Source organism: Parambassis ranga, chromosome 8, assembly GCF_900634625.1.
Source record: "Parambassis ranga chromosome 8, fParRan2.1, whole genome shotgun sequence".
Taxonomy (NCBI): Eukaryota; Metazoa; Chordata; class Actinopteri; family Ambassidae; genus Parambassis; species Parambassis ranga.
This window is the reverse complement of record NC_041029.1, coordinates 9,492,147-9,519,458: the sequence shown is the minus strand read 5'-3', so window position 1 is coordinate 9,519,458 and position 27,312 is coordinate 9,492,147. Positions and strand designations below refer to the sequence as shown.

Here is a 27,312-nt window from a genome sequence, read left to right as displayed (position 1 = left end):
CAACAGAATAGGGGGGGCTTAATGCTAAATATAACTTGTAGATTGTGTCAGCAGTCTTGGAACTAGATTTAGTTACATCAATGTCTGAACACTGATACAGACATATTCCTCTGGCTTCAAGCCTGTGAAAATATACCTCTGATCCCCTTTTATTTTTTATCATCTAACCATCAAGAACAAAAAAAACCATCTATGAAGTTGTCATGGGTTCTACAGACTCAAATCTACTACTGTACTGTGTTATTACAGCACAACATTGAATTCTGATTTCTAGACATTTGTTTTGTGGGTAATTTGTGACCATATTTTTCTCATGAAAGTGTTAAAATACTGGACGCTTGTTACATTTCCAAATCATAACTTTAAGACAGAGAAATTGAATTCTACTATGAAATTGAACATACCTCGAAACAAGAGCTTATTGCAGGTAGGTGCAAAAATAAAAAAACAATAAGTAGACAATTCAGTGATACTTTTTACATGTGAAAATATTAATTAGTAATTAATTAGTGGCATTTAACACTTTTGGCTACTTATTGCTGAAATTTGTAGAAATTTTAAGTTATGAGTATATTCACACAACACTATAAAAAATACAAATCTTTACTGCTTATAAAATTTGTCATATTAAAAGAAGATAATACATCTTACTGCATAGTGGCTAGTTGGTTCAGGGATAATGATAAAATGTCTTATCTTTGTACAGCCTGCTGAGTTACCACCCATCCGCCTCTAGGGGAGTGCTATGATTAGCTCTTAAAGCTTAGAATCATTGGAGCAGATTCAAACATACCTTCAAACTGTACAGATCGGACAATAAATAAAATATAATAAAATATTCTCACAAAATGGTTTTGTTGCATTTTATTTACTATTTACTAAGACGGATGTAATGGTTTTAGATTTTTCTTCGTCATTCCGATTGTGAAGAAAGTGCTAGTGAGTACTCACAGGCTGCATTTGCGTACACTGATGGAGAACAGGCGAGGCTTTCAGGTTGGTTACGCGATGGCCGCTCTCTCAACAATATATGGATTTATAAAGAGTAAACAATGTCTTCGTCGCTCAAAGGGGCTTGTTGCTGGCTTGACTAACTATCGGAATGGTAGCGGTATCGTTTTAGCTCGTCAGCTTTGCTTTAATATCTGCTGGGAGATGTCCCGTATCTGTTAGGGACTCAGTGTTTTTCTTGTTCGTCTCCTGGGCCTGGCTGTAACTGCCTACACTGTAGCGGCGGGTTGCTACTTTCGGATGAGCGGGCAGTAGGGTCTCGAAGAGGTGGGGTCTTAAATAAGCATACCAAACGCAAAACATGTCAAGCCTCAAATTGTTGCACATGCTACGAATGTTTCTAGAACAACATTATCAATGCAGGCAGGGGGGTTATGAAGACTAGAATTGCAACTTCTAACTTGATGCTCTTGCTAGTTAGCATTAGCTAACGGTTGCGTTAACTTGTCCTAGCTTAAGGCATAACTAATTTAACATTAGTTAACGTTATTGGGGTCGTGAGAAGCCGATAATGCTGTTCACTTGGAATAATTCAGAACCAGGATTAATTGCATTTAACATGAAACCAGTCTTGACTCTTGCTTGTTAGAATTTTGTTAGTGTTCGTTAGCCACGTTAGCAGATTGCTAGCTGAACTCTCTGTTCAGTGACGTAACGGTGGTCATTGTTTTGACAGCACGCAGCATCTTAACCGAGGCTTTCAGAGTCCCGATTATGATTCTTAAATCAATATGTTTAGCCTTCTGCCTTGGAAATTATTACCACCAGACAGAGAGTGCTCTGACAAGTTAATATTTGGCTAATGTGATGCAGCTCACCGTTCCGTTACTATACGATGCGACCAAGTATATCTTGTAATTACTGCAGCGTTTTTCATCTGTTAAGTTTCATTCCGCGTGTCGTTTGTTGAACGTGTCTTCTCTTTGATAGTGGTTGTAATATAATGGTGTCCTTAACAGTATATTCTGCAGAAGGTGTACTATTTGTTCATTTTTTTCGCAGTTGTAGGATGGATCCAGACAGTGGGACAGAAACACAAAAAGCTGTCAGTTTGCAGTGGAAGAGCTACAAACTCGTCCAGGACCCGGCTATCAGGAGGGTCACACAGAAAATCTACAGATATGATGGAGTTCATTTTAGTGTACCAGTAAGCTGATTTTTGTATGTTTTTATATCTGTCTACCCAAAGTTGTATCTTTGAGCCACATCTTTGTATTTTAGGACTCTGGATTTCCTCCTGTGGGTGAACTGCGAGACCCCAGACCTCGGAGACTGTGGTCTCGGTATACAGAACTGTCCTTGCCCGTCCCGAAGTTTAAGGTAAGAATAAAAAGAACATCAATTTTGTACACCATAGCAGCTTTAACTACCTGGGTGAATTCATCATCACTGATTATTTTTCCCTTATCTTTTCATTTGCTACTATAGCTTGATGAGTTCTATGTGGGTCCCATACCCCTCAAGGAGGTGACCTTTGCTAGACTGAATGACAACATCAAGGAGCCCTTCTTGGCAGAAATGTGTGCCAAGTTTGGTGAGGTGGAGGAGATGGAGATCCTGTTTCACCCCAAGACCAGAAAGCACTTGGGTCTGGCTAGGGTGTTGTTCACCAGCACCAGAGGAGCTAAGGACACAGTCAAGCAACTGCACAACACCTCTGTCATGGGTAACATCATTCATGCCCAGCTGGATATAAAGGGTAAGCAGTAAACTGTATTTATGTCCATCAAAAAACATTAAGACATTCGTTTTGTAAGAAAAACACCGTCCTTTAATGGAGACAGTCTCTTCATTATAGAGTAATTTCAGAGCTTTAATTAAACTTTCTGTGAACGTTTCTTATGCAGGCCAACAGAGGCAGAAGTATTATGACCTGATAGTGAACGGGTCCTACACTCCTCAGACGGTGCCGCTGGGAGGCAAGGCTTTGACAGACAGACTTCAGCCTCAGGCTCCAACACAACCACAGCCTGACACGGTATTAGTTGTTCGGTTTTCAGTATCATTCCTAAGTTTTGACAAGGTAATGCTTGCTAGTATTATTAACAACTTGGATACTTTCTGTGAGATTGGTTATGTGAAATTATGGAATGATATTCTTATATTTGTTTGATTATCTTTTTGACTTTTTGCACAGTCATCAGAAATCAGGCGGAGGCTTTCCAGTGAACTTGCAGTGTTGGCAGCAGGAGTGCAGGCCCTCACTTCAGGAAGCGTCACACCTTGCTCTGTAGATACTGGTTACAGTGATCAGCGTCTGGACACACCCCCTTCCTCCATGACAGGCCCCTATACCCCGGGCTCCTCTGCTTCATCTCAAGGTGGTGGAGGAACACCTTACAGCTCCAGATCTGGGACCCCTTTCTCACAAGAATCAGGGTACACTGGCAGCAGGTTTGTTGTTGATATTTTACACATAAGAAGTTTGCTTTCTCAATCAGTGCTGTCAGTAAGATGGTGAAAATTCATCATCTGATTGGCTGATCATGACTTGTGCAGAGTTTTCAAAAAATGTCTGGGGAAACTGCTGCAAAATCAGGTGCCTGTGCTTTAACTGGCTTCACTGACTAATTCCTTTGTTGCAGGCATAGCGGCTACAATAGTGGCACTTTGGGCAGTGGCTATCCTCCCCAGGACATGTTACCATCCTCGTCTTCATCTTCTGCAGTGTCATCAACAGTTGGAGGATACAAAGTGTCTCGCTACACTGACGATGCACAGGACCCCTCAATGTACCACAGAGGTCGCCCATTGTATCCCCCAGCTGCATCATACCGTCCCAATGAGCCACCATGCTATCCCCCCTACCCTAGTGTTGGAGGACCTGGGCCACACATGGCGCACCACTCCTCAATGCCTCCACCACCTCTTGCCAACCAATATGATCAGCCTCCATTGTCAGACAGGGAAAGGGACCGTGAAAGAGACTCAGTGGGGCGGTTTGGGACAGGGGGGATTGGTTCCAGAAGATCATCTTATCATCACCAGCAGGAAACAAACTCCTCCTCAAAGTACCATTCCCATCATTCCCACCATCATTCAGATCGCAGGGAAGACAGGGGGTACCGGCGAGATAGCCTGGGTTCCCGATCAGGTGACCACAGCCACCAGAGACACCGCAACCACCACCATTCTCACAACCATCATGGCAGTGGCAGCCGCAGAAGAAGCAGCCATGACCGGGACAGGGACCGAGACAGAGACCGTGATAGAGACAGAGATCGTGAAAGAGACAGTGAATTCTCCAACAACTCTGACCCCAGATACAATTCCAACTCTTACCGATCTTCTTCTAACAGCATGTCTCCCCCTCCATCATCATATTCTGCATACTCATCCTCTAAAGAGCCTGCCCCAGCCCCTTCACAGGGAATGGATGTTGCTGCTCGATTAGGGGGCACAAACCTTGCAGAGAGAGCCCCGCCTTCGATAGGTGCTGACAAAGACTACCATGCTGGTCAACACACTGCTCTGCCGCCACCTCCTCCTCCACCACCACCACCTCTACCCCCAGCCTCTGTTATTGCAGCAGCTGTAGCTGAGACACTTGGAACACTGGACTTCAACCAGGACAGTCCTTCCCGAGAAGAGCAATGGACAAAGCCTAAACGCCGTCCCAGCACTCCACCTGCCCCACCCAAGACGCCCCCACCTTCTTCCCCACCCCACCCCTCCATTGCCTCCTCTTCTAACTCACCTTCTTCTACTTCCCTTCCGCACCATCTTCCCCCTTCCTCCAGCTCTCCTCCACCAACTCAAAGGGACTCTTCCTCCCCAGAGCCAGATTCCACAAATGAGAGTTTACCGTTTGTCTACCACAGCAGCAGTCTCGACTCACGTATTGAGATGCTCCTTAAAGAACAAAAGGCTAAATTTTCTTTCCTTGCTTCTGATGAGGAAGATGAGGAAGACAGGAAAGAGGAGAAGCAGAGAGGCAGAAGTGGGGATGGAGCAGAGCGAAGAGGTGTGTCAGGTGATGCTGCAGGTGAACGGAAACAGGCAGGAAATAATGGGGAGAAGGACCACAGGAGGAAAGGGGAAAGAGATAGAGATGCCCACAGAGGGAGAAAACGAGGGAAAGGAGGAGAGGGTAGGAATAGTCCTAATGTGCTTACAGCAGCCACACCACCCTCTTCTACATATTCTCCCCACATCTTACCTACAGAGGAACCCCAGCCCCTGGTTGCCCTGCCAGGGGCTGGAGCTTCGCAGGAAGAGTCTTCAGAGGGTGGGTCTACTGATGCACGAAGCAGGACAGGAGCGCACACACCTCCTTATAATGGGCAGAGTCAGGTATGATCACTGATCAATATGTAGATTCTTTTAATGCAGAGAAAACATGATACCTAATGAACATGAACGTCAACATCCATAAATATTGTCATCTTGTGTTGTCTTTTAGGCTTCCCCTCATTCCTCAGGCGAAGACATGGAGATTTCAGACGAGGAAGAGGTTGAGACAGCCACCATAACAACACTGACCAGCCACCAGCCATCAGTCACCTCCGGATCTTCACCATCCTCATCTCAGGCTGCCATGCCCTCACAAACCACAGACCCTTCGTCTTCACCACCACCCATCTCTGATTCAACACAGCACTTTGGAACATCCATGCATCCCCCCATACCTTCCTACCCGCCTCATTTGCCTCCTCCACCTCCCCCTGGTTACTCCCTCCAGCCCCCTCCTCCACCAGGGATTCCTCCCATTCCCCACATGGAGTTGCACCCTGAATATCCCCCTCCTATGCCCCACCACATGTATGATTATGCCTCCTCCATGGAGCTAATGAACCAGTACAGCGGTGGAACTCCTATGTCTTTCCAAATGCAGACCCATATGCTAAGTCGCCTACACCAGCTGCGCATGTCATCATCAAATGGCTCCACAGGCCCGGGTGAGGCAGCTACTGCAGACTACACCTCCTACCATCTCCACTCTATGCCACCACCTCACACACACCACCCCTACATGGACCAAGAGGGCAGTGGGGCGGGCACTCATTATGACCAAGACCACCGCTACATGCCCTCCCACATGCCATATCCCTACCCTGACCCCCACAGCACTCAAATACCACCCCCTCCACATCATAACATCCCACCTCCCCACAGTGGCTGGTCTCCACATGTTTTGCCTCCACATTACCGCTCTTACATGCCCCCACCTGGCTATGACACCATGCTGCCTGGTGATGGAGGTGAGTATGGGGCTCCAGGAGAGGAGATGCCAATGCTGGCTGAAAATCCACACGAAGCCACAGTGCAGATGGTCCTGGCCACTCTGATCCAGGAAATGAAAAACATCATGCAGAGGGACATGAACCGCAAGATGGTGGAGAATGTAGCCTTCGCCACCTTTGATGAGTGGTGGGATAGGAAAGAGACCAAGGCCAAAGTAAGAAAGACAAATGCCACTGAATCTGTTCTTGTATGTTTTGTGCCCACAAATTCTCCACTTAGGTCTATATCCCATTCACTTATGACATGTATCAAATATGTCACTTCTGCCATTCCTCTGCCATTTTATTGTAGTTTGATTTTGTCTTCCTTATTTTCAGGAGCAATCAGTCATGCAGAAGCTAAAAGTATTCAAGAGAAACTATTTTTATACCGTTAAATGAAAAGGGCAGATAGAGAAGGGGTTTGTAAGCTTCCCTTATATTAAGTAAGTGTTTTCCTTTTTCAGCCTTTTCAGACAATGGTTAGAGGGGTTTCTGCCTTACGGGAAGATGACAAAAAAGAGGAAAAGGTCAGCCGTCCAAGGGAACCTCACATGTCTCTTGTGGATTGGGCAAAGAGTGGTGGCATGGAGGGGTTTTCTCTCCGTGGAGCACTACGATTGCCTTCCTTCAAGGTAAATGCATGAAACTGCTGCAAATCCTGGTCCAATATTGACCTATTATACTGTAAATATTATGTTTAGAAGCACATAATAATGTGTAGTATGTCTTTTCATAATCCCATGCTTTGTAGTTTTAAATATTATAATTTGCTTTTTTCATTTAGATGTTGGTGCTAACAAAAACATAACAAATTGTGCATGGTAGACAAACCTGCTGAAATATATTCTTAGTTATACTGATTTTTAAAAAAATGTTGGTGTTCAATTGTCCAGGTGAAAAGGAAAGAACCTCAGGAGCTTGAACAGGGAGATATGAAGAGGCCACGACCCTCAACGCCACCGGAAGATGATGAAGGTTTGGCTCAGCCATGAAACCTTTCAAACCAGGGTTGCATTAATAGCCTACTGCATGTAACTCTTGAACTGGTGTCTTGTTTCCAGCTGCTGATGGGAGAATGCCAGAGGCTGACAGACATGGAGCTGAAAGGGACAACAAGAGGAGGAAAAAGAAGCCAAGGAGTCGTAAACCTTGGGAGCTTGACAGTGAGGGAGAAGAAACATCTGGCTCCTCAACTGAAAAGGTTCCATTTTAAAACTTGACTATTTTAAATTAGTCCTCAAAAGTAGATATAATGTTTAGTGTTTTGCTTTAAAGTTCAGAATGAGATGTCATGTTGTGATCAGTCTTGTTCGCTAGATGGCAGCATTTCCTTGTGATTGTTATTAGTTGTAATAACAATCCTGTTTTATGTGTAGGAGGATGAAGATGAAAGTGAGAAGGAGTCTGATGGTAAAGCACAAACAAAACCTATTGCTATAGCTCTAGAAATATTTTTGATTTCAAGCAGTAATGAAATTGTTTTTTCTTTTTTCAGATGATGCCCTCAGTGCTGATAGTGATGATGAGAGTCTATCCTCATCCTCTGAGGGCTCATCCTCTTCATCATCCTCATCTTCATCTTCTGAGGATGAGGAAGATCCGGATGGGATTGAAGGGCCAGACACCATGGATGAATCAACCATGGACAGCACAACTGAGAAAGAGCATGAAAGGTATAACACTGTACTTCTGTCAGTGCATTCAGTACAAATGTGATAAGTGCCACAGGAATGATTTCCTAAGAAGGGCATTGTTATACAGAACTTACTGTTCTGTTTTTTTTTATCCATCACCAATTTCTTGTTCTGTTTTTTTTTCAGAGGGAGTAATGCAGCTGCTCTTTCAAAGTCTGAGGTCAAAACAGGTCAGTCAAAAAACCTTTTCAACATTATTAACAAAGACAAAAAGAGCATTAACAGTCACAAACGTTGAAGGAACGTTGGTTTACTGGATCAGGGCAAAAAAACAAATGCTAAGAGCATTTCATATAGATTGGATCAGTTGTTCATAACGATTGTCTTCCCTCAGGTGATACAAAAGACAGCAAAGCAGATACAGCATCTACCAAGCGTCCTCCATCGCCACCTTACCCACGGCCTTCATCCCCAATTGTTCTTGTACCTCCTCTCAAAAAACGAAGGAAGACTGTGTCATTCTCTACAGATGAGAACGACAGCAAAATGCAGCTACCACCAGTTCCTCAGTCACCTTCTCCATCACAAGGCGTGGGTGAATCTTCCCTCTTCTCTGGCAGGCTTTCAGACTCTCCCATCACTGCTACATCAGCCTCCTCAGCTCGTCCCAGTCAAGGCATTCAGCTACTCCCCTTTGCCTCAAAACCAGGTGAAGGTAACGCCCTTATTGTGCCCCCAGCTGGACGAACACAAGACCTGGAAGAATCCAAAAAAGGACCCACTGTTTCTCCCCAGTCCACCCCTGTCAAATCCCCTGGCAAACGAGGTGCAGGCAAAGACTCTCCAAAATCACCTGCCACTCCTGTTATGGTGTGCCGGACGGTGCAGAACCTGCCACTGGACCATGCCTCTATGTGTAGGATGGCCTTCGAGGAGGCACCTCTCCCACATTCTGTCAACAAACGGTCCAGAGGCAGACCTCGGACATCAAGCTTGTCTGCTTCGTCCTGTCACTCACTCAAAGAGGAAGATGAGGATGATGAAGAAAGTGAGCAGAGGTTGAGACTCAGAGAGCAGCTGGGAGCATCTAGCCTCTTACAGCTGGCCTCTGCTTCAACTACTGATCTCTCTGTTTTGGCTGACGTAGCCTTGAAAATGGACCCTGATGCTGGGGACTCAGAGGAAACAGAGACATCTGATGAAGCAGAGGAGCAGAAGATGGAAGAGGATCTCTACTCTCCAGAGTCACTGGCCCTGCTTATGAGCCCAGGTGGTGTAATTGTCCTTATGGAGCACAACTACTGCAAACCCCCTGTTATTCCAGCACCACCTGCTACTAAAAGAACTTCCAGACAGGATTCTTCTGTCTTGCTTCCAGCAGACCTCAACACTATTTCTGGGGTGCTTGAAGCACCAGAGGAGGTCATTGGAGAGCAGCTACCATCCAGGGCAGATACCAGTGAATACTTGTCTCCAGTGGGAGTATTATGTGACGCTGAGGATACAAGCCAGGTTACAACTGTATCTTCACCATCAAAGAAGAAGCATATAATTGGCAAGGGTTTTGAACGTGAACAGGAAAAAAGCAAAAAGAGGAGAAAAAATGATAAAGAAAACCTTGAGGTTCATCATACAAAAAAACAGAAGGAGCCGCTTAGCAAGAAACAGAAGAAACGGAAACTAGAGGTACGTAAGTCTTGGTCTAGTAGGTTCCTGTAAGTGTCTTGAGATGTCTTAAACACAGCGAGCTACACAACAATCTGTCACAATGCTGTGTAGCAATTTCAGGTTTCCATAATTGTGACACATAGACCTTTGGTTTTTGGTAATGAATTAATCTGAGCCACAAAAATCAATTTTAAAAATAATAAAAAACAAATGGTTTAACAAAACCAGAGCCAGCTGGCAGAGGTTTTCAGTGGAGCTGTAGATGGATGTGGCCTTGTGGCAACCATCATTTATTTATTTTTATTTGCCCAGGACTCAGACTTTGAGGAAGATGTGGACGTGGAGGAGCTTGAGTCTGGAGAACTGTCCAGCTCTGACACTGAGGGCGAAGCAGTTGAAGAGGTGAGGAAGAGTGAGCGCCTCTTTTTGCAGGAGGCAGGGATAACGTCATCCCAGCACTGGCCTAAACCTGTCCCAGCACCCGAGCCTCCATCTGTGAAATATGACCAACGTACCGAGTTTGAGCAGATGACTATCCTGTATGACATCTGGAACTCTGGTCTGGATGGTGAAGACTTGATGTTGCTGAAGAAGACTTATGAGAAGCTGCTACAAGACGACCACAGTTCTGACTGGCTCAATGACACTCACTGGGTCAACCATACCAATATCCTTTTTCAGTGACAAGCTTTTGCTTTAAATATGTCTTGTAACTGGGGATTATTCTGATGGCAATACCCAAGCAATTTCCATCTTGTTTAGACTTATGGAATCAGTGTTTGGCATGTATAATTGATACATGTAATTCATATCACGGTTTGGTTCCCTGCTATTGCCCTTGACCTTTGTGCTGCACTAACCAATTTGCCAAACCCTCGTCGTAAAAAGAAGAGCATAGATGGACAGCTCCGTGAGCATGTGACTGGTTGTGCCAGGAGTGAGGGATACTACGCCATCAGCCGCAAGGAGAAGGATGTCTATCTAGACCTGGACCTGCCGGAGCAGGTCATAAGAGAGGTGGAGAATGTCGATTCATCGGTAGGCAAACTCCCAGTTTTATCCTCAGCAGTGAAATTGACATTTCTTTTCACTTTGTCTGCTGGCTTGACAGGTTCTAAAAAAATTCATGACTTTTGCACAGTCTCTGTCAAAATAGCAGTTGGGAAAGTTGAACTAAATACCCTGTATTTCTTCAAAGGGAAGTTTCATTTACTCTGTCAGAAATTAGCTCAGTGAGATAACATTCACTCTTAAGCTTGTTACTCTACCAGAACCAAGATATTTGTTCTTTCAAGGTAGCAAGAACAAAAACAAAGTTCCATGTTGGCCGGGACTTTTCATACTTCATAAGAATTGTATATGCAGAACTCCCACTGCAGCGCATGCTGCATGCACATGCGAACACACACAGGTTTTCTTTGTTTCATTGCTGAACAATGGCAGAAATGGCCGTTTTTGTAGGTAATAAAGGATGAGGCGAACATGTTTGAAGCAGAAAGATTTGTTACTACCGTTCTCAATTTCACAATTTTACTTGTTTGCCCAAATATTAATAAATATATATTGTTTGCCTGAATGAGGATTGATAAAGGGCCGATAATGTTCAGAGATGGGCGTGTATGATGCTCATAGCATCAACAGCGAGTCTGGCAGACAGCACTGTTTGACCTCTAGAATGTATGGATTCTGTGCTAGTGAAAAATCTTTTCCGCTTTTCTTCATCCACTATGTCTACTACACAATTCTGACCAATCGCACTAATAGTTCTCGGACACAACCAAGAAAAATAAGTTCTGCTCCGACGATGGGTCAAGAACAAGCTGCGAGACCTCCCGAACCAGTGCTCTGAGAAGCTCTTCTGAGAGCCAGAACAAATTAGTCTGTTCTCGCTGAGTATATAACAGGTTTTAGTCTTAATGTAACTGCAGGACTTTTTGTGGTTTTGTGTTGGGTGTTAAGAAATACAGGTAGTGTGGGTGCCTGTATTACTAAGCCAGTTCTCCAGTGGTGTGTAATAATATCAAATAAGAATTTAATTGGCAGCACAAATGTTCTATTTGTGTTGATGAATATATTTAGTAGAAAGGTTCAGTTTTACTACAGTCAACAGTTCGAACAGAAATACATATTGCTAATACACTATATAATGCACCATATCCTTATTGCATAGAAAGTGAGGTTAGAGTCACATCAGGAGTGGCAGAATTCACATGGCATATTTTCCATGTGTTGTACTGTTATTGGTCTTGTGTGGAGTCACTAATTATTAACAAAATAATAGATCATTAGGAGGGAAATTTGGAGCACAGGGCATTTGCAAAAAGCTGCAGTACTTGGTGTTGGTGGTCCAGAAGGGAAAATCAGCATAGTTTTGTGTGTTGTTTTGCAATCCTTGGATTCGCAAGTGATGTGTTTTCCATTGTGGTTTTCATTATGTTTTTTTCCTGTTTCACTGTCACTATGGAGAAAAGCTAGTTCTTTATAAAGAGAAAAGATAGTTCTTTATGTTGGAGAAACACTCATAATTTTCACTACCTCTGGCTGATGGTTTTGAAAGACTTTGGTTTACAGTTTCTTTTAAAGACTAAGCACAAAGGAGCTGTAACAGGACACCTCATCAGCCATCATCTTTAACCTGTTGATCAAAGTGGGCCAATGTATTTAAATTCTGTTATGAGTTTGCACCTTTCAGAAGTACACAGTGATGTGGTTTGGTCTACCTGGTGGTCTGAGGTGTGAACAGAGAATCTATGATGAGGCTTCTTCAGAAAAATTAATGTGATGCTATGTCATATGATATGACATATTTTTGTTAAGGTTAACTTACTGCCCAAATTATGCTTAATTATGCTTTTTTTGTTCGTTTTGAACTGTTTTATTGTTACTGTATTACTGTAATGTATGTACATTCATCTCAAACGTCACCCACACTGACAAAGCTGTAGCAAATTCAAAGTCTGCATGCTTCTATCTTTGGACGTTTTTCTGCACCTCACAGCCTTGTGATGAAGTGAGATTGTGCATGCCGCTCTCTCTTAAGATTTTTCTTGTTTGTTTCCTGCCAGGGAGTGAACAGAGTCCTATCAGAGAGACGTTCAGAGCAGCGCCGCCTTCTTACAGTCATCGGCACCACGGCTGTCATGGACTCTGACCTACTCAAACTCAACCAGCTCAAGGTACAGCCACTAACAGCCATTGTCTTGCTGTTCAGTACTGTGGAGCTCACCTACTTTGTTAGACCTTTGTGGTTTATTGAACAGTGCTCACACACAAAGGTTTTTTCCTGTTAACACAAGGTGGATCAGGTGTTCTGTCCTCAAAGTGCTTTTTTGTTTGGCTGTTACCTCTGCAAGCGGTTTCTCCTGCTTCTAATATTTTTGCAATTTCAGAGTCAGCATCCCAGAACTTCTCTGAAATTCATCCTTATCCTGTAGACTAGATGTTTCTATTCATGCAAGGGGCTACATGCTTTGTAAATCACATCAGAAACAGCTTTTGAAACAAGTCCTGTCTGTTATCTTACAGTTCCGCAAGAAGAAGCTTCGTTTTGGACGCAGTAGGATCCATGAGTGGGGTCTGTTTGCCATGGAGCCCATTGCTGCTGATGAGATGGTTATTGAATACGTGGGTCAAAATATCAGACAGGTAAAAATTCCAATATGTAGTTCCAGCAACATCAGGTACCATACTGTAAATGTTACAGCAATGATGTAACAAATGGTGGGTTTGTTGTTGTGTGCCCAGATGGTGGCTGATAATCGAGAGAAGCGATACGCACAGCAGGGCATCGGGAGCAGCTACTTGTTCAGAGTGGACCACGACACGATTATAGATGCCACGAAGTGTGGCAACCTGGCGCGATTTATCAACCACTGCTGCACTGTGAGTCTGAACACTGTCATATTTCTGATGGAGAGTAAACATGCATATTTCTCAAGCTACACTAATCACTGCTTTCTCTCTCTAGCCAAACTGCTATGCCAAGGTTATCACCATAGAGTCTCAGAAAAAGATTGTGATCTACTCGAAGCAGGCCATTGCTGTCAATGAAGAGATCACCTACGACTACAAATTCCCCCTAGAAGAGAACAAGATCCCCTGCCTGTGTGGAACAGAGAACTGCCGTGGAACACTCAACTAGTCAGCACGCTTTTCTCATCACTCGCCAATGGTCAATCAGACTGGGACAACCCCCCTCTTTGTAAACCTTCTCTCAGAAGCAAAGCCACCTCCTGTATATCCCCTGCCACTCTTCCGGATGGCCTGACAGCCATTCACATAATACCCAGGCAACACAGACACACACACAGCTGCACTTTTCACTCACTTGGAAGTTCCACAAGCTAGTGTGAGAGAGGTTTGTGTAATCTGGCATGTGAATATTATCCTCCCATAATAGTTCACCTGTGGCAGTATTGTTAGACTCATATTCCAAGCAAGTAGCGCCTCAAGCCCAGGCACAAAGTGTTTTTCTATTTCCATGCCAACATCCATTTGAAAGCAGTCAAACTTATAAAACAAGTTTATATTTTATGTCTGTCAACTCACAGAATTAACAGTTGAGCATCACTCCTCTAGTGTCAAGTCCCTCCTCCCACTTCCCCTAACAGATCCGCACACAGACGCACAGAAATACCAGACAAATTCAGGGTTTTTAATAGCGCCTGTTAAAGGCGCCCTTTTAAGATTATAAACTTCAATCAATTTGGTCCTCAGTTATGCAAGATTTCTAAGTGTGACGTTATTTTGAGGCTTTTTTAAATTTCATTTCATCGTATTATATAATAATATTACTATTGCTGTTATTAATGGTATTGTTACTTAGTTGCATTAGCTGTAAGAATCTTACAGTGAAATGAGTTTCAGTGTACCCATCCACTGTCCTCAGTGGTTTTGTGATTCACCAGCCCTATAAAATTGTTGTCCCCTCTCTGCTGTGCATTACCGTAATCTCCTCATTTTCTGCATCCTCCTGTCTCTGTGAGAGTAGACCTTTTTTGTAATCCATAGTATCAGCTGCTTTGCCTGCAGGATTGTTGATTTTTTTTTTTTTTTTTTTGTTTAACCCCACAAGGCTATGGATGTGCTTTCTGGACCATTAACATAAGCTGAGCAGGTGCTTGGAAGAGAAACTTGCCTAAAATTGACAACTTTGTGCCCTTTTCTCGGCTGTAATTACAAGACGAGCAGTATTTCATCCTGCTTTCCATGGTTACTGTTTTCAAGGAAGGTTGTTGGCCCTTTAAGGTCATCAAATGCACTCAAGACTGGAGTCCGTCGTCTATGTGTATGTGTTGGTTAAAAGCATGTTTATCAGTGACCCTAGTTCACAAAGTTTGTTTGTTTTGGTAGGACATTTTCTTTGACAAAAATTTTGTACTTTTTTCAGCACTGATTTCCACCATATTCCTGCAGGTAGAAAATGTGTGGTTAATGTGCAACTTTTTAAGAGGCAGACTTCTTTTCTCCCTGCTTTACAGGCCTTTCCAGAATGTATTATTTTGTATTTTGTTTGGGTAGTTGTTTGCCCCATACCAAAAATGCCTCCCTGAAAAACACCTTAAAGCAAACAAATGTCCTGTTTACAAAATGTTTTGCAATATGGATGGTATGGAAGGGTGGAATGTGGATGTCAGCAGATGGTACTCTTCTGACAGATAGGCGTCTCTTTCCATTGTGTTGTCCCTGCTTTTCATATGACTGTGGCCGTCCAGGGTTTAGGTTTGATGTTGAACTTTTTGCTAGGCTTTTTTTTCTTCTTCTTCTTCTTCTTTTTTTGGGAAGTTGTTTTGTTCCCTCCCAAACAGGAAAATGTGTAAGATATCCATGAAAGCCTTTCAGTACAAACCAACATTTACTACAGGATAAAAAGATGAAAGGAAAAAAAAAATCAAAGAAGTTCATGTAAATATGTGTAGAGGTGTTTGTTTCTTGTAGAAACACACTGATTCCAAGCTGTAAATATGTTGTTCCTTTTCCTCTCTCCATTAGGAGGAAACATGTACATACCTTCCATTCATTTATTTTTATTGTTTTTCCTTTTAATTTGTTGATTATTTTAATATTATTTGCAATATTTCTCTTGTATTAATGCGTTGGACCCTTTATTAATGGTGCATTAAAATATTTTTTAAATAAATGGAAAATCTCCTGCATTTCTTCATTCTGGGTGTCCTCTTGTCTAAAGTTCTGGCAGCCATGTGTGCATGTTGGAAAGACAGAAGATAGGCTCTCTATGTTTATAATATGATACATAGCTGCAGATAAGAGTCAATAGTAACTTGACGGAAATAAACTTTCTGCAACGCTTCCTGTCAGAAGAGGAAGTATTGAACTTTAACCTGAAAAGATGAGATTTTGTAAGTTAGGTGACGACAAAAGGAAAAGAGGAAGATGATGACTACAAGTGGAAAACCTCTACATCTGGCTCATTAACAACTGCTAGGCCTTTGTGCAACGCAGGCACATACACACTATACTGGTATTTATTCATATGGTACCTTTTTATTTATTTCATTTCATTTATATGTCCAGAACTGAACTCTGTATAATTTATCTCTAATCACATTCCAATCCACAGTGCTTCATTACTTCACATGAGCAGGTGTTGGTCAAGTGGTCTAAATGCAATTATGTTATGTTATGCAATTTCCCCATTGTGGGACTAATAAAGGTTTCTTAATCTTTTTCTTAATCTTAAAAGGACAAGTCTTGACAGAATTGTGATGCTTTACTAAAGCTTTTTAATGTACGACTCATGATAAGTTAATGAGTGATATATCATGTACTGAACACTATGACACTGGCTCTTGGGGGTCAGACAAACCACTCAACCACTCCCTCCTACTCAAATATCTTATGGTTTGAGAGGTTGGATTAATTAAAAACAAAATTAAAACCTAAATTCATTCTCAATTCTCTCATAAATCTATATCTAGTGGGCCATCGTGTCCTATCACAGAGTTTGACAAAATCTAGCCTTACTATTTCAATATAAGGAACCCAACTCTGTCATATTCAGGTTTCAAGATTCAAGAAGTTTATTGTCAAATGCACAGCAGAGGTTACACTGAGCAGTGAAATTCTTACTTTGCGAGTTCCCTTCACATGACTTTGTACACAACTAAAGTAAGATAACAGACAATAGACTTATTTTAGGCATAGTAGGAATAAATAGAAATAACAATAAGCAATAAATATTATTATTTCTATAATTATTTTAATATATTTATTTTATAAGCAAGCTGATGTCCTGGCACCAACTCTGATAGTCTGGGGTCTGTCTGTGAGGAAGTCCTGGACCCAGCGGCAGAGGGCGGGGGGGTGTCAGGCCCAAGGGTGAAGATCTTTTCAGCCAATGCTGAGCTGTCATCTATAAACAGCATTCTAACATAGGTGTCTTTGTGTTCAAGGTGTGACGGTAACGGTACAATCAGTGGAGCGGTTCTGATTATATGCAAACTGCAGGGGTCTAAGGTGTTTTTTTCTTAGGGAGGGGCACTATGCTGGTGGTCTTGAAGCAGAGAGACAAATTGAAAATGTCTGTAAAAACCTCAGCCAGCTCTGAATAGCAGGCCCTTAAAGCACAGCCAGGGATGTTGTCCACATGCACTAGGTGTGTGAATAACCTTAAACGTGTAATTTTCCAGTTTAGGATTAGCTCGCGTAGCTGTTAGATGCAGATGAAGTCACACATTCAGACTTCTGCAGAAACTCCTTCGACATAGAGGCCCTTATCTTGTCCTCTTCAGTTTATTTGCTGAACATTCATCATCATCAGTTTACTTGACTGAACATACACCAGTAAGCCTTGGGGCGGACATGTCAAACAGCATATATTTTTCTTTGTCAAACTTAAATATGTTCCTGTTTTATTGACTATGTGTTTAAAAGTGCTACTCTCATCCAGTGAGAAGAGAGACTGAGAGAAAGTTATAGCATATTTTTATCAAGGTTCTGTTTTGCAGTGTTACAGGGAACAAAAAAGATTCAGAGAGATAGACTGACACATGAAGGTTTGAATGGACACATGGCCAAGCGAGAGCATTCAAACCCTGTGGGCTGTGACCAGCACAGAAGTCCAATAACAAAGCACCACTCAGGTTCCGATCAGGAAGGCTGTTCCTCCCAATCACGCCTCTCCAGGTGCTACTGTCATTGCCCACGTGGGCATTGAAGTCCCCCAGCAAGATGACAGAGTCCCTGTCCAGTACCCCCTCCCAGAGACTGTAAGAAGGTCTCTGCTGTTCGGCCCACAGGCTGAAACCCTCTCACATACTGGGGAAAACTCTAACACATGGCAGCTAAGCTCTGGGGCTACAAGCAAGCCCACACCAGCCTGCCGCCTCTCACCATGGGCAACTCCAGAATAATGAATCTCAATCAGGCCACCTTATACTCTGCTACAAACCATTGACTTAAAGTGGGGAGAGGATCATATATTGCCTCTATTAATGGTAGTGTAACATAGTTCCTAGCATTTGTTGAAATGAGTTGCACTGTACACACTTCATTATTTTTACCAATGATTTCCACATTGTTGGAAGCAATTGCGAATTTGTATTTGACTTTGATACTTCAGAGTAAACATTCTCCCTAAAAGAATCATAACAGCTTAAAGCAAATAAAGGTCAGGTAACAGTAGAAATGTTATCTGTCTGTCTAAAGGGGTCAGGTTTAAGGACACCGTGAGCTCTTGGTAAACATCTATTGAGAGTTCTGCTGGAAAACGAGGACACCCTGGAGGAGATCCTTATGCAAAAATGTTGCATAAGAAGGTGTGGTCAAACATTGACTGTTTGGAACGTGTTTGCCTAAACCATTTTAAATATTAAACAGGCTTTTCACAGCATAGTAAAATGTCATAATGATCCTCTTATAAGACAGTCTCAGGTGCTCTCCTTGAGAAGAAGCTAACACACTGAGCAATCACCTGCTGCACCACAGTTTCTCAGCATGTCTGCAAACCAGCAGGGTCTCGTGTATTTGATCACCGGAGGTTGTGGTTTCCTCGGGAAACATCTATTGAGGGTTCTGCTGGAAAAGGAGGACAACCTGGAGGAGATCCGGGTCTTTGACAAACACGTAGATTCCAGCTTAAATGGGCTCAGCACAGGTAAGAAGGCGAAAGGTTCAGCATGGACTGTTACTGTTATTGTGAGTCTGCTACTTTTACAGTTTTGTCTCAGTGTTCAGTTTTTATTTCATCATCTTTCCTCAGTTCATTCCTCAGTATATTCATGATAACAGAGGCAAAATTGTAAGACCATTAAAGGCAAATCATGTTTGTCTTCCAAGCACCTGTAAGTGTAAGTACACTAGCCTTGGTATGGAATTGGTAAATAACACATTTAACACTTTTTCTTACCTTTATTCGGGAAAAAACAGGATTGCAATTATTTTTTTACACTTTATTATAGTATATATTGTTGTATAATCATAAGCAACTTTTATGTGACAAATGGTGTGCATCTTACATAAATGGTGTGTGTATGGTTTTGCAATGAAAACTAAACAAATGGCATTTCACCATGTTTCTGAGCTCTTGTCTGCCTGTCCCACACTCATTACATTTATATTACTTTCTCTCTGTCCTTTTAGTTCTTCAGATTTTCAATGCTGGATCACATGAAGGACAATTTTTTGTTTTTGTGTTTGTCCCTCAGAGCAGACTAAGGTGGTGACCATTCAGGGGGACATCACAGACTACAGCAGTCTGTTGGAGGCTTCACGAGGGGCCGACGTTGTCATCCACACAGCCAGCTTGGTGGATGTGTGGTATAAAATTCCAGAGACCCTCATCTACGCTGTCAATGTCGTAGGTGTGTATTAGAGGGAGTGGTGATATGGGTTCTGTGGAAATATTACCTCACAGGAAATCCACACCTTGTTCACCTGTAGAGCGCTGTTAAAGGTAGGGTAGGAGATTTCATTCTGATGCAGTTTTTGTTAAATAAGTGTAACCGTAGCAACTGATTAGTTTGGCAGTTTCGCTTTAAAACAAAGAATATTAATCATCTGTCAAAGCTATAAAACGCTAAAAACATCAGCCAATCCTACGAGGCGCACCTGCGCGTAGTATTGGCTGGTTGTCACTCTCTTCCTGCTCTGCGCGCACCAGAGAGGTACGTGCATGATGGCCGAAGTCACAGACTGGTTGGGAGGCGTGGCTTCGGGGTGAGCTCTGCGAGAAAGGGGCGTGTGTTTACTTCTAAAATCTGGCTGACTCTCACTGAGTTTTCAAAATCCCCTATCCTACCTTAAATTATGAATATGTTCAAACGATAGAATGTATACACCTATGGACAAATCATCCATGATGTCACCCATAGGGCTCTGAAGAGCGCCCATGTCACCATGTTGGCAGTGTCATGGGATAGTTACACTGCCACACCCATAATTATGCAAAACTTTATGTATTAAACAATTAAGGTGAGCGTAACGTAAACCACCTGCGCACAGTTGTCACTGACTCACTTCTGGAGCCAGTCCCTAGTGGACACAAGGGAACCACAGTTTTTGACATTTGGACACGGGTTTCATTTGTCAGCCACAGAGGCTACCATTTGCTTCATATCTGAAAAATCGTTCAGTGCATTCGTCGGAAAATTCCAAGTGATCTTTGATAGCATAGTTATAACAGGAAATATGATCAGATCACACTGATGATTCTTGATGAACAGTAATCCATTGTGTCAGATTGTTTTTCCAGCATTTTCTACCAAGTCAGTTTTTTTAACCATACATTTTCCTTTCAGCTGTTTTTCTTTGTTTTGGCTTCATGTATTTTATTGCTGCGTACTATTATAGTATTGTTTTGTGTCCTCCCAGGAACAGAAAATATGATCAATGTCTGTGTGGAGTGTGGCATTGAGTGCCTGGTTTTTACCAGCAGCACAGATGTGATCGGTCCCAACGCCTATGGAGACCACTTTATCAGGTGAATCTAACTGTTTTATTCCGATTTTGTTGCTGTGATTCAATGTGCACGTAGTCGCAGCTTGTGAGGAATCTCTGGGCTCCTTTTCTGTTCTTGCAGCTTTTCCATTTGTTTTCTTGAATGTACCATGATGCCTGGAGAGAAAAGATATAATCTAAAAGATCTCAAAACTACACAGTACAGAGTGTTCAGTACAGGAGTGAAGTTTTTAAGATAAAGAATTTGGACTAAACAGGAGCGACTGTCTGCATCCTACGTCACTCTTCTTTTATTGTACGTGACACCAAACAGTGGCATGGCTGCCGCCCATGTAGACGTTCTATAGTTGTCACGTAATGTGGGTGAGCTTCTTTGAATGCTGGGCTTTTTTTTCTATGCAGGGGCAATGAAGACACACCATATCTGGTGAAACACACCATGGCCTATTCAAAGAGCAAAGCAAAGGCAGACAAAATGGTGCTTGAAGCTAATGGCATCAAGGTAAGCTGTGTTTCACATGATTCATTTCACAAATAAAGACAATCTGCACTGCACAGTGCCAGTAGAGGAGATTTTATGCCCAGCAGAACTGAAGAAGCCACTTGGAGAAGTGGCGAAACATCTTCAAAAACCAATCCTTGAGTCCAGTTGCCTCGATTTAAATTCTTGGAATTATGTGCAGCTTTGCAACAGCATACCACATCCTGCCCCTTGCGGTCCCTTACTTTTTGCATTCAAAGTCCACTAAATCTTCCCCTGTAATGCATTAGTCTTTTCTTTATTAATGGTGCATCTGACTCCTTACACAGATTGTTGGTTCTGTTTCCGGTTCAGGTGAAAGGTGGAAAGTTCCTGTACACTTGCTCGCTAAGACCAGCGGGAGTCTACGGCGAGGGGGACGAGCTAATTAGAAAGACTTACAATTGGATTGTTAGATTAGGAGGTGTGGCTTGGAATGGCCTGCCAGATCACATTCATCACGGGCGAACCTATGTCGGTAAAATTAAACATTATTAATAATATTAACTATTAATGTTTTTGTGACTCAGAGCCATACATTTAAGTTCAGGTTTGTACTACAACTGTAGTGTATGTAATAGATGCTGATGTTGGAAAAGAGTGTTTCTAAAATTGTGTTGGTTGGATGATAAACTTACTATTAGGTTTTGCTGGCAAACTATTTATACTAAGGTACCTTTAGGGTATTCAACAACAAACATACATAGATACTACATGTATCTTAGATTATGAAAAGTGAATGATTATTCATCCAGTTGTTTTGTTTCCTAGGCAACGTTGCATGGATGCATGTCCTTGCAGCCAGAGCCCTGAGGGAGCGCCCTCAGAAAGTCGGAGGTGAAGTGTTCTTCTGCTATGATGACTCACCCTACAAAAGCTACGAGGATTTCGACATGACTCTGCTCTCAGCATTTAACTTCCACAGGGCTCGGATACCCTGGCTCATGCTCTGGTTTCTGGCCATGGTTAATGATGTGCTGCGCTGGATACTGAGACCCATTTATAACTACACACCACTGCTGAACTGTTACACTTTGGCGGTAGCCAGTACCACCTTCACAGTGAGCACAGACAAAGCTGAGCGTTATTTCCAGTACCGCCCCCTGTATACCTGGGATCAGTGTCTGACACGCACAAAGAACTGGATTGAGACTTTCCCTGTAGATAAACCCAAAAACCTGAAGATGAGATGAAGGGAAGGGGTCTTAGTCATCAACAGTAAGGAAAAGGGGGAAATGCAGCTTTTATGACTGTTTTTAGCAGTTTAATCAAGTTTTAATAACAGTAAGTCAAAGATTCCTATAATAGCACCAGCTATTAGTTATAACAAATGTAAACACAACTTAAAAGTTGTTCCTGCTATAGCTGTATATTGTTGTAATAAACGCCGGCCTGGTAGTACTAGAACATAGAGCTTTTAATAATCCCTGCAACATGCATCAGAATTGACCTTCTTAATCTTATTCTTAATTTACCTCCCTGTAAACTTTCACTTGTTTCAGTAATGATTTCCACTGTAATCCTGCTGCAAAATGTGTTGTCAGGGTCAAACTTACTTATTCTAGTACTACAGATGTTTTTTTTAAAGATACAGTACACAGTGTTTTTCCCTGTGGTTTATTTGGATCACCTCATACCAAACATCCCTTCCCAGAAATGTAACACACACGCTGGTATTCTAAAAAACATTATATATATATATATATACACACACATATATATATATATATGTATATATATATATATAGAATACCAGCCTTATACAGTATATTATGCTAAAATGTGTCATGTTTATTTATTTACATTTGACTAAAGATGATTTAACACTGCTACTGCCACTGCCACTAGTTTGATTACAGAGTTTTCTGTTTACTCTGCCGTAACAGATCTTTAGTCAGTTTTCTGTGATGATGCACAGAGGTGATAACAGCCTGCTGGGGACCTGACTCATAACATTAAGTCACTGGTTTTGTTTTGCCGTACCTGGCGACATTCTTGTGTCAGGATAGAGATGTTACAACTTGTCATCGTATGCTTCATAGTTTTTGTTTGAATGAAGTAAACAGTGTGTGTTTCTGTGAAACTGGAAGTTTTACTTCCTGCAAAAACAAATGAAGGAAAAACTGTGTTTTTTTTCTGTGATTACAAGCTGGGTAACTAAAAAAATAAAATAAAATGCTGTAATTTACATTAAACCGAACCAAGTTCTCATCAGAGTGAGGAATGTAAACCACAGCTGACGCCCCTATCGCGCAGAGGAACATGGGCCTCTAAATCACAGGCGCTCTGATGACAGATGTGAAATACAAAGTCTGTAATGCAACAGTTTTATGCGGTAGAGGAGCTCAGTGGCTGGATCTGTGTGAAACTCACAAACAATAGTGTCTCCACTCTTACATGTGTGTCATGGTTTCAGCCAGGTCTTTTATTTTGTAGTTCATTTTCTGTTTGCATTAGTTTTAGTTTTACTTGTCACTTCCTGTTTTATTTTGAAACTTGATCTTCCCCTTGTGTTTCAGCTCTGTTTACTTCCCCTTCCTCATGTGCGCTCCCTTCCCCCTCCTGTGATTACCTGCTCCACCCTAATGTGCTTCACCTGTGTCCTATTGTCTTCCCGCCCTCCTGTGTATAAAGCCTGTGTGTTTCCTCCCTCTTGTTGCCAGTTCGTCTTGTGAGTAATCCTAGCGACACAGCCGTCCAAGTAGCCTTTCCGTGCTTGTGATTTTCCCCAGAATCACCTGTTTTGGATCTGACTACTGTTTTTTGCCTTTGCCGTATGTGTTACCTTTGCCTCGCGGACTCAACTCATGTGTACCGACCACTGCTTTGGACTTTGGACACTTCCGGTTCCGCCCGGAGGCTGGCTCCCGATGACGTCACCACTTCCGGTTCTACCCGGAGGCGGGCTCCCGATGACATCACCACTTCCGGTTCTACCCGGAGGCGGGCTCCCGATGACATCACCACTTCCGGTTCCGCCCGGAGGCGGGCTCCCGATGACGTCACCCTCTCCGGCGCCATCCAGGGGCGGGCCCCAGATGTCGTCTCTCCTCCCGTCTCGGCCAGAGGGTGAGGGTGTCATGGCGAAGGACTTGATATCTGTTGGGACCAAAGAAACGCAGACTGAGACAGGGGAAAGCCTGTTTGGACTATGGGGGGGGTCTTCTGTTCTGGGCTCCAGGCCTGACCCAGATGGACCCTCAGCTCTAGTGACCAGCTCTGTCACTAGAGAATATCCGGCTCCGGGTTCCAGCCCTGACCCTGCAGAGTTGGCTACCCGTTCTGACCCAGAAGGACCCTTAACCATAGTGACTGAGCCTGACACTGAAGGGTCCTCAGTTCTGGGTTCCAGTTTTGGCCCTGGTGGGCTTCCGTCTCCTGTTTCGAGTTTTGGCCCTGGAGGGCTTCCATCTCCTGTTTCGAGTTTTGACCCCAGTGGTCCACTGCTCCCGAGTTCCTGTTCCGACCTCGGTGGTCCATCGCTCCCGAGTCCCTGTTCCCACCCCTTCGCCTCTGGTTTTCAGTCCCGACACCGGTGGTCCTCCCTCGGCGCCGGTCTCCAGTCCGGACCCTGGAGGGTCTTCTGCTCCAGCGCCGGTCTCCAGTCCGGTCTCCAGTCCGGACCCTGGAGGGTCTTCTGCTCCAGCGCCGGTCTCCAGTCCGGTCTCCAGTCCGGACCCTGGAGGGTCCGTTGTCTCGTCCTCGCCGGTCTTCTGCCTGGACCCTGGAGGGTCCCCGTCTCCATCGCCGGTGGTCTTCCGCCCGGACCCTGGAGGGCCCCCGTCTCCATCTCTGGTGTTTTTCCGCCCGGACCCTGGAGGGGCAGTGTCCCCATCTCGTCTCTGGCGTTCCCCCGCCATTTCTATCGACCCTGGGAAATCTCGGCCTTCTCAGCCTCTGGCCTTGCTCTCTGAGCCCCCCCAGACTTCGTCATGCTGGGTCTCTACCCAGTTTTCTGAGTTTTGTTTTCTGGACCCTTTAAGACTGATTCTTTGCTCCCTGTATTTTTGTTCAGACTTTTTGTAGTTTATTTTCTGTTTGCATTAGTTTTAGTTTTACTAGTCACTTCCTGTTTTATTTTGAAACTTGATCTTCCCCTTGTGTTTCAGTTCTGTTTACTTCCCCTTCCTCATGTGTGCTCCCTTCCCCCTCCTGTGATTACCTGTATATAGCCTGTGTGTTTCCTCCCTCTTGTTGCCAGTTCGTCTTGTGAGTAATCCTAGCGACACAACCGTCCAAGTAGCCTTTCCGCGCTTGTGATTTTCCCCAGTGAGTTTCGAGTGAGTTTTGGATTTTCCTGTGTATCACCTGTTTTGGATCTGACCACTGGTTTTTGCCTTTGCCCTTTTGGATACTTCTGCATTTGTGTCGTCCATCTCACAATCTCCTGACAATGTGTTGGTTATTCTGTCTGTCGGTCGAAGCTCAGGTGTGTCTAATGACTGGCTCTGGCTCTCTGGGTATCTGACAAACACACAGCACAGATAACAGGGCATGCAGCACATGAACAGCATGTCTAAACCTACTAGTTATCTTGTTTTGGGGGTATATCCAGCAACACAGCTCTTTTTATTTTATGAATATTTCTTCAATTTAGCAGTATTTAATCATTATGGTGGAACCCCAAGGGTCAGAGTCATGTGGCTTTGAAGGAAAACCTGTGTGCTTCCTCACACAATCCAGCTGGAGCAGAAACTGAAACCCCTACTTTATACCAGACTGGTCCCAACATGAACAGAGACCACTTAAGAGGTGTTGTGTTCCCTGGTTGGTCGCTGTAGTCAGAACATTTAATTATGTTGCCAAAAGTATTCACTCATCTCCCTTTAAGTGACATCCCATAGGGTTTAACATGCCCAGCGGCTGTAATTTGCAGCTAGAATAAATATATATGTACTGATGAGGACTGAGAGGAGTGAGCTGCTGACTGATCCCCTGCTGCCACTGTAACAAGCTACTTTCAGACAAGGGGATTCATCATATTGATGAGACAAAACTGCCACTGCAGGTAACAACAACTCAGAAAAAATCCACTTCAATCTGTGAGTTTACTATTAACCAGCCCTATAAAACTTTTACTTGTTTCAGTAATGAGTTCCACCGTAATCCTGCTGGAAAATGTGTGGTCAGGTTTAAACCACTGTCTGTACTGAAGAGGTTTTTAAGAGGTCAACACTGTGACTGCTGAGAGAAAACTTTCTCATGATATGATCATGATAAATATAAACAGCTGCTGAGCAGCGTCAACAGGAAACGCTGAGGCGGAAATAAATGTTAGTGAAATTGTTTCCGTCAGAAGAGGAAGTGTTAAAATGTGACTTAAAACAAAGAGATTTCATAGTGAAGTCATCAGGTGACGACAAAGGGAATGGGAAAGAAGAATAAGCTCACAGTGCAGATAGTGACCTCAGTTAAAAAATCTCTACGTCTGGCTCATATACTCTGCTTTTTTCTTCCTCATATGGTACTTCTTCTTTTTATCTTTTTTTAAATTTTGTTTACCAGAACTGAACTCTGTATCATGTGTGGGTAGGCCTTAGCCTTTGACAAAAAACCATGAACAGTCAACAAAGAAGGCAGACTGTGACTGGAAATGACTGGATGCTGTTTCCCTTTGTGCAGCGGGCGCCGCTGCCTCGTTGTTTTCAGTGCTGTGAGTGAGGGTGCATGAATGTTTTTCATCAAATGTTGACATTGACTCTTTTTCTTCTCCTGTGGATGTGAATTAAATGTTGACTGAGCAGCAAGTTTGGACAAGAAACAGAGTGCACGAGTAGAATAAACAGATGAGCGTTTCATCTGGTTCTGCTGGATTGGCTTCAGATCTTTGTAGCCTTTGGTTTAAGATCTGATCTATCAAATCCTTTGATGACACAACAGAAACAACTGGACTTTGACCAGTTTGCTCTCTGCCTCTGAGTGACTTATCACTATTCTGTAATAGCACTGACACTGAATAGGAATAAAGTTCAAGGACAGCAGGGTTACCTGGAGACAGTGGAGGGGGGACTTCAGCAACTCTCTTACATGTGTGTCAGTCAGTGTAATGTATTCATCCTTCTTTGATGATTAAAGGTATGAGTCAGTGTGTCTTCATGCTGAGGACTCACTCTTTCCAAAATAGCTGCTCTCAACACTGGGTTTCTGTAAGTATTTAGGTTTCCAACTCAAGCGACCTGTAAAGTGCACTTGTGATTAAAGTCTAACAAATATAGGCTATTACTAAAAATACTTACCTAATTGTTCCTCATTTATATTTTATGTGAGTGCACGCTGCACCACAGAGACACAGGAAATCATTTCTGCCTGGTGCCATTTAACTACTGAACTGTCACAC

General features: G+C 43.1%; 2 protein-coding genes across 4 annotated transcripts; both read left to right on the top strand.

Moving 5' to 3' along the window:
• The first annotated feature begins 974 nt into the window (after positions 1 to 974).
• setd1a (SET domain containing 1A, histone lysine methyltransferase) lies at positions 975 to 13,679 on the top strand. 2 transcript variants are annotated; one of them, XM_028411497.1, is made up of 21 exons: positions 975 to 996; positions 2,014 to 2,158; positions 2,233 to 2,331; positions 2,440 to 2,710; positions 2,859 to 2,989; positions 3,149 to 3,405; positions 3,597 to 5,304; positions 5,414 to 6,409; positions 6,701 to 6,868; positions 7,130 to 7,211; positions 7,298 to 7,437; positions 7,613 to 7,646; positions 7,732 to 7,909; positions 8,057 to 8,100; positions 8,265 to 9,556; positions 9,851 to 10,205; positions 10,395 to 10,576; positions 12,604 to 12,714; positions 13,064 to 13,183; positions 13,283 to 13,420; positions 13,506 to 13,679. In XM_028411497.1, the coding sequence occupies exons 2-21, from the start codon at positions 2,021 to 2,023 to the stop codon at positions 13,677 to 13,679; spliced, it is 6,618 nt and encodes a 2,205-aa protein (XP_028267298.1). In that variant the 5' UTR covers positions 975 to 996; positions 2,014 to 2,020. The 2 variants fall into 2 exon arrangements, with proteins under 2 accessions (XP_028267298.1, XP_028267299.1); XM_028411498.1 differs by lacking the exon at positions 975 to 996 and adding an exon at positions 1,014 to 1,278.
• A 4,748-nt stretch (positions 13,680 to 18,427) lies between these two features.
• On the top strand, positions 18,428 to 23,026 carry LOC114439927 (3 beta-hydroxysteroid dehydrogenase type 7-like). 2 transcript variants are annotated; one of them, XM_028412127.1, is made up of 6 exons: positions 18,428 to 18,653; positions 19,204 to 19,359; positions 20,369 to 20,477; positions 20,858 to 20,957; positions 21,291 to 21,453; positions 21,747 to 23,026. In XM_028412127.1, the coding sequence occupies exons 1-6, from the start codon at positions 18,494 to 18,496 to the stop codon at positions 22,166 to 22,168; spliced, it is 1,110 nt and encodes a 369-aa protein (XP_028267928.1). In that variant the 5' UTR covers positions 18,428 to 18,493; the 3' UTR covers positions 22,169 to 23,026. The 2 variants fall into 2 exon arrangements, with proteins under 2 accessions (XP_028267928.1, XP_028267929.1); XM_028412128.1 differs by having other exon boundaries at positions 18,506 to 18,653; positions 19,209 to 19,359.
• Positions 23,027 to 27,312: the final 4,286 nt, after the last annotated feature.

Bases quoted from the DNA above. Each gene is read 5' to 3' on its own strand.
- setd1a (XM_028411497.1), top strand. From the start codon at position 2,021: ATGGATCCAGACAGTGGGACAGAAACACAAAAAGCTGTCAGTTTGCAG. The intron at 7,647-7,731 runs GTAAAGCACAAA...TTCTTTTTTCAG, and splicing joins AAGTGAGAAGGAGTCTGATG to ATGATGCCCTCAGTGCTGAT. The intron at 9,557-9,850 runs GTACGTAAGTCT...TTATTTGCCCAG, and splicing joins AGAAGAAACGGAAACTAGAG to GACTCAGACTTTGAGGAAGA.
- LOC114439927 (XM_028412127.1), top strand. From the start codon at position 18,494: ATGTCTGCAAACCAGCAGGGTCTCGTGTATTTGATCACCGGAGGTTGT. The intron at 20,958-21,290 runs GTAAGCTGTGTT...TTTCCGGTTCAG, and splicing joins TTGAAGCTAATGGCATCAAG to GTGAAAGGTGGAAAGTTCCT. The intron at 21,454-21,746 runs GTAAAATTAAAC...TTTGTTTCCTAG, and splicing joins TCACGGGCGAACCTATGTCG to GCAACGTTGCATGGATGCAT.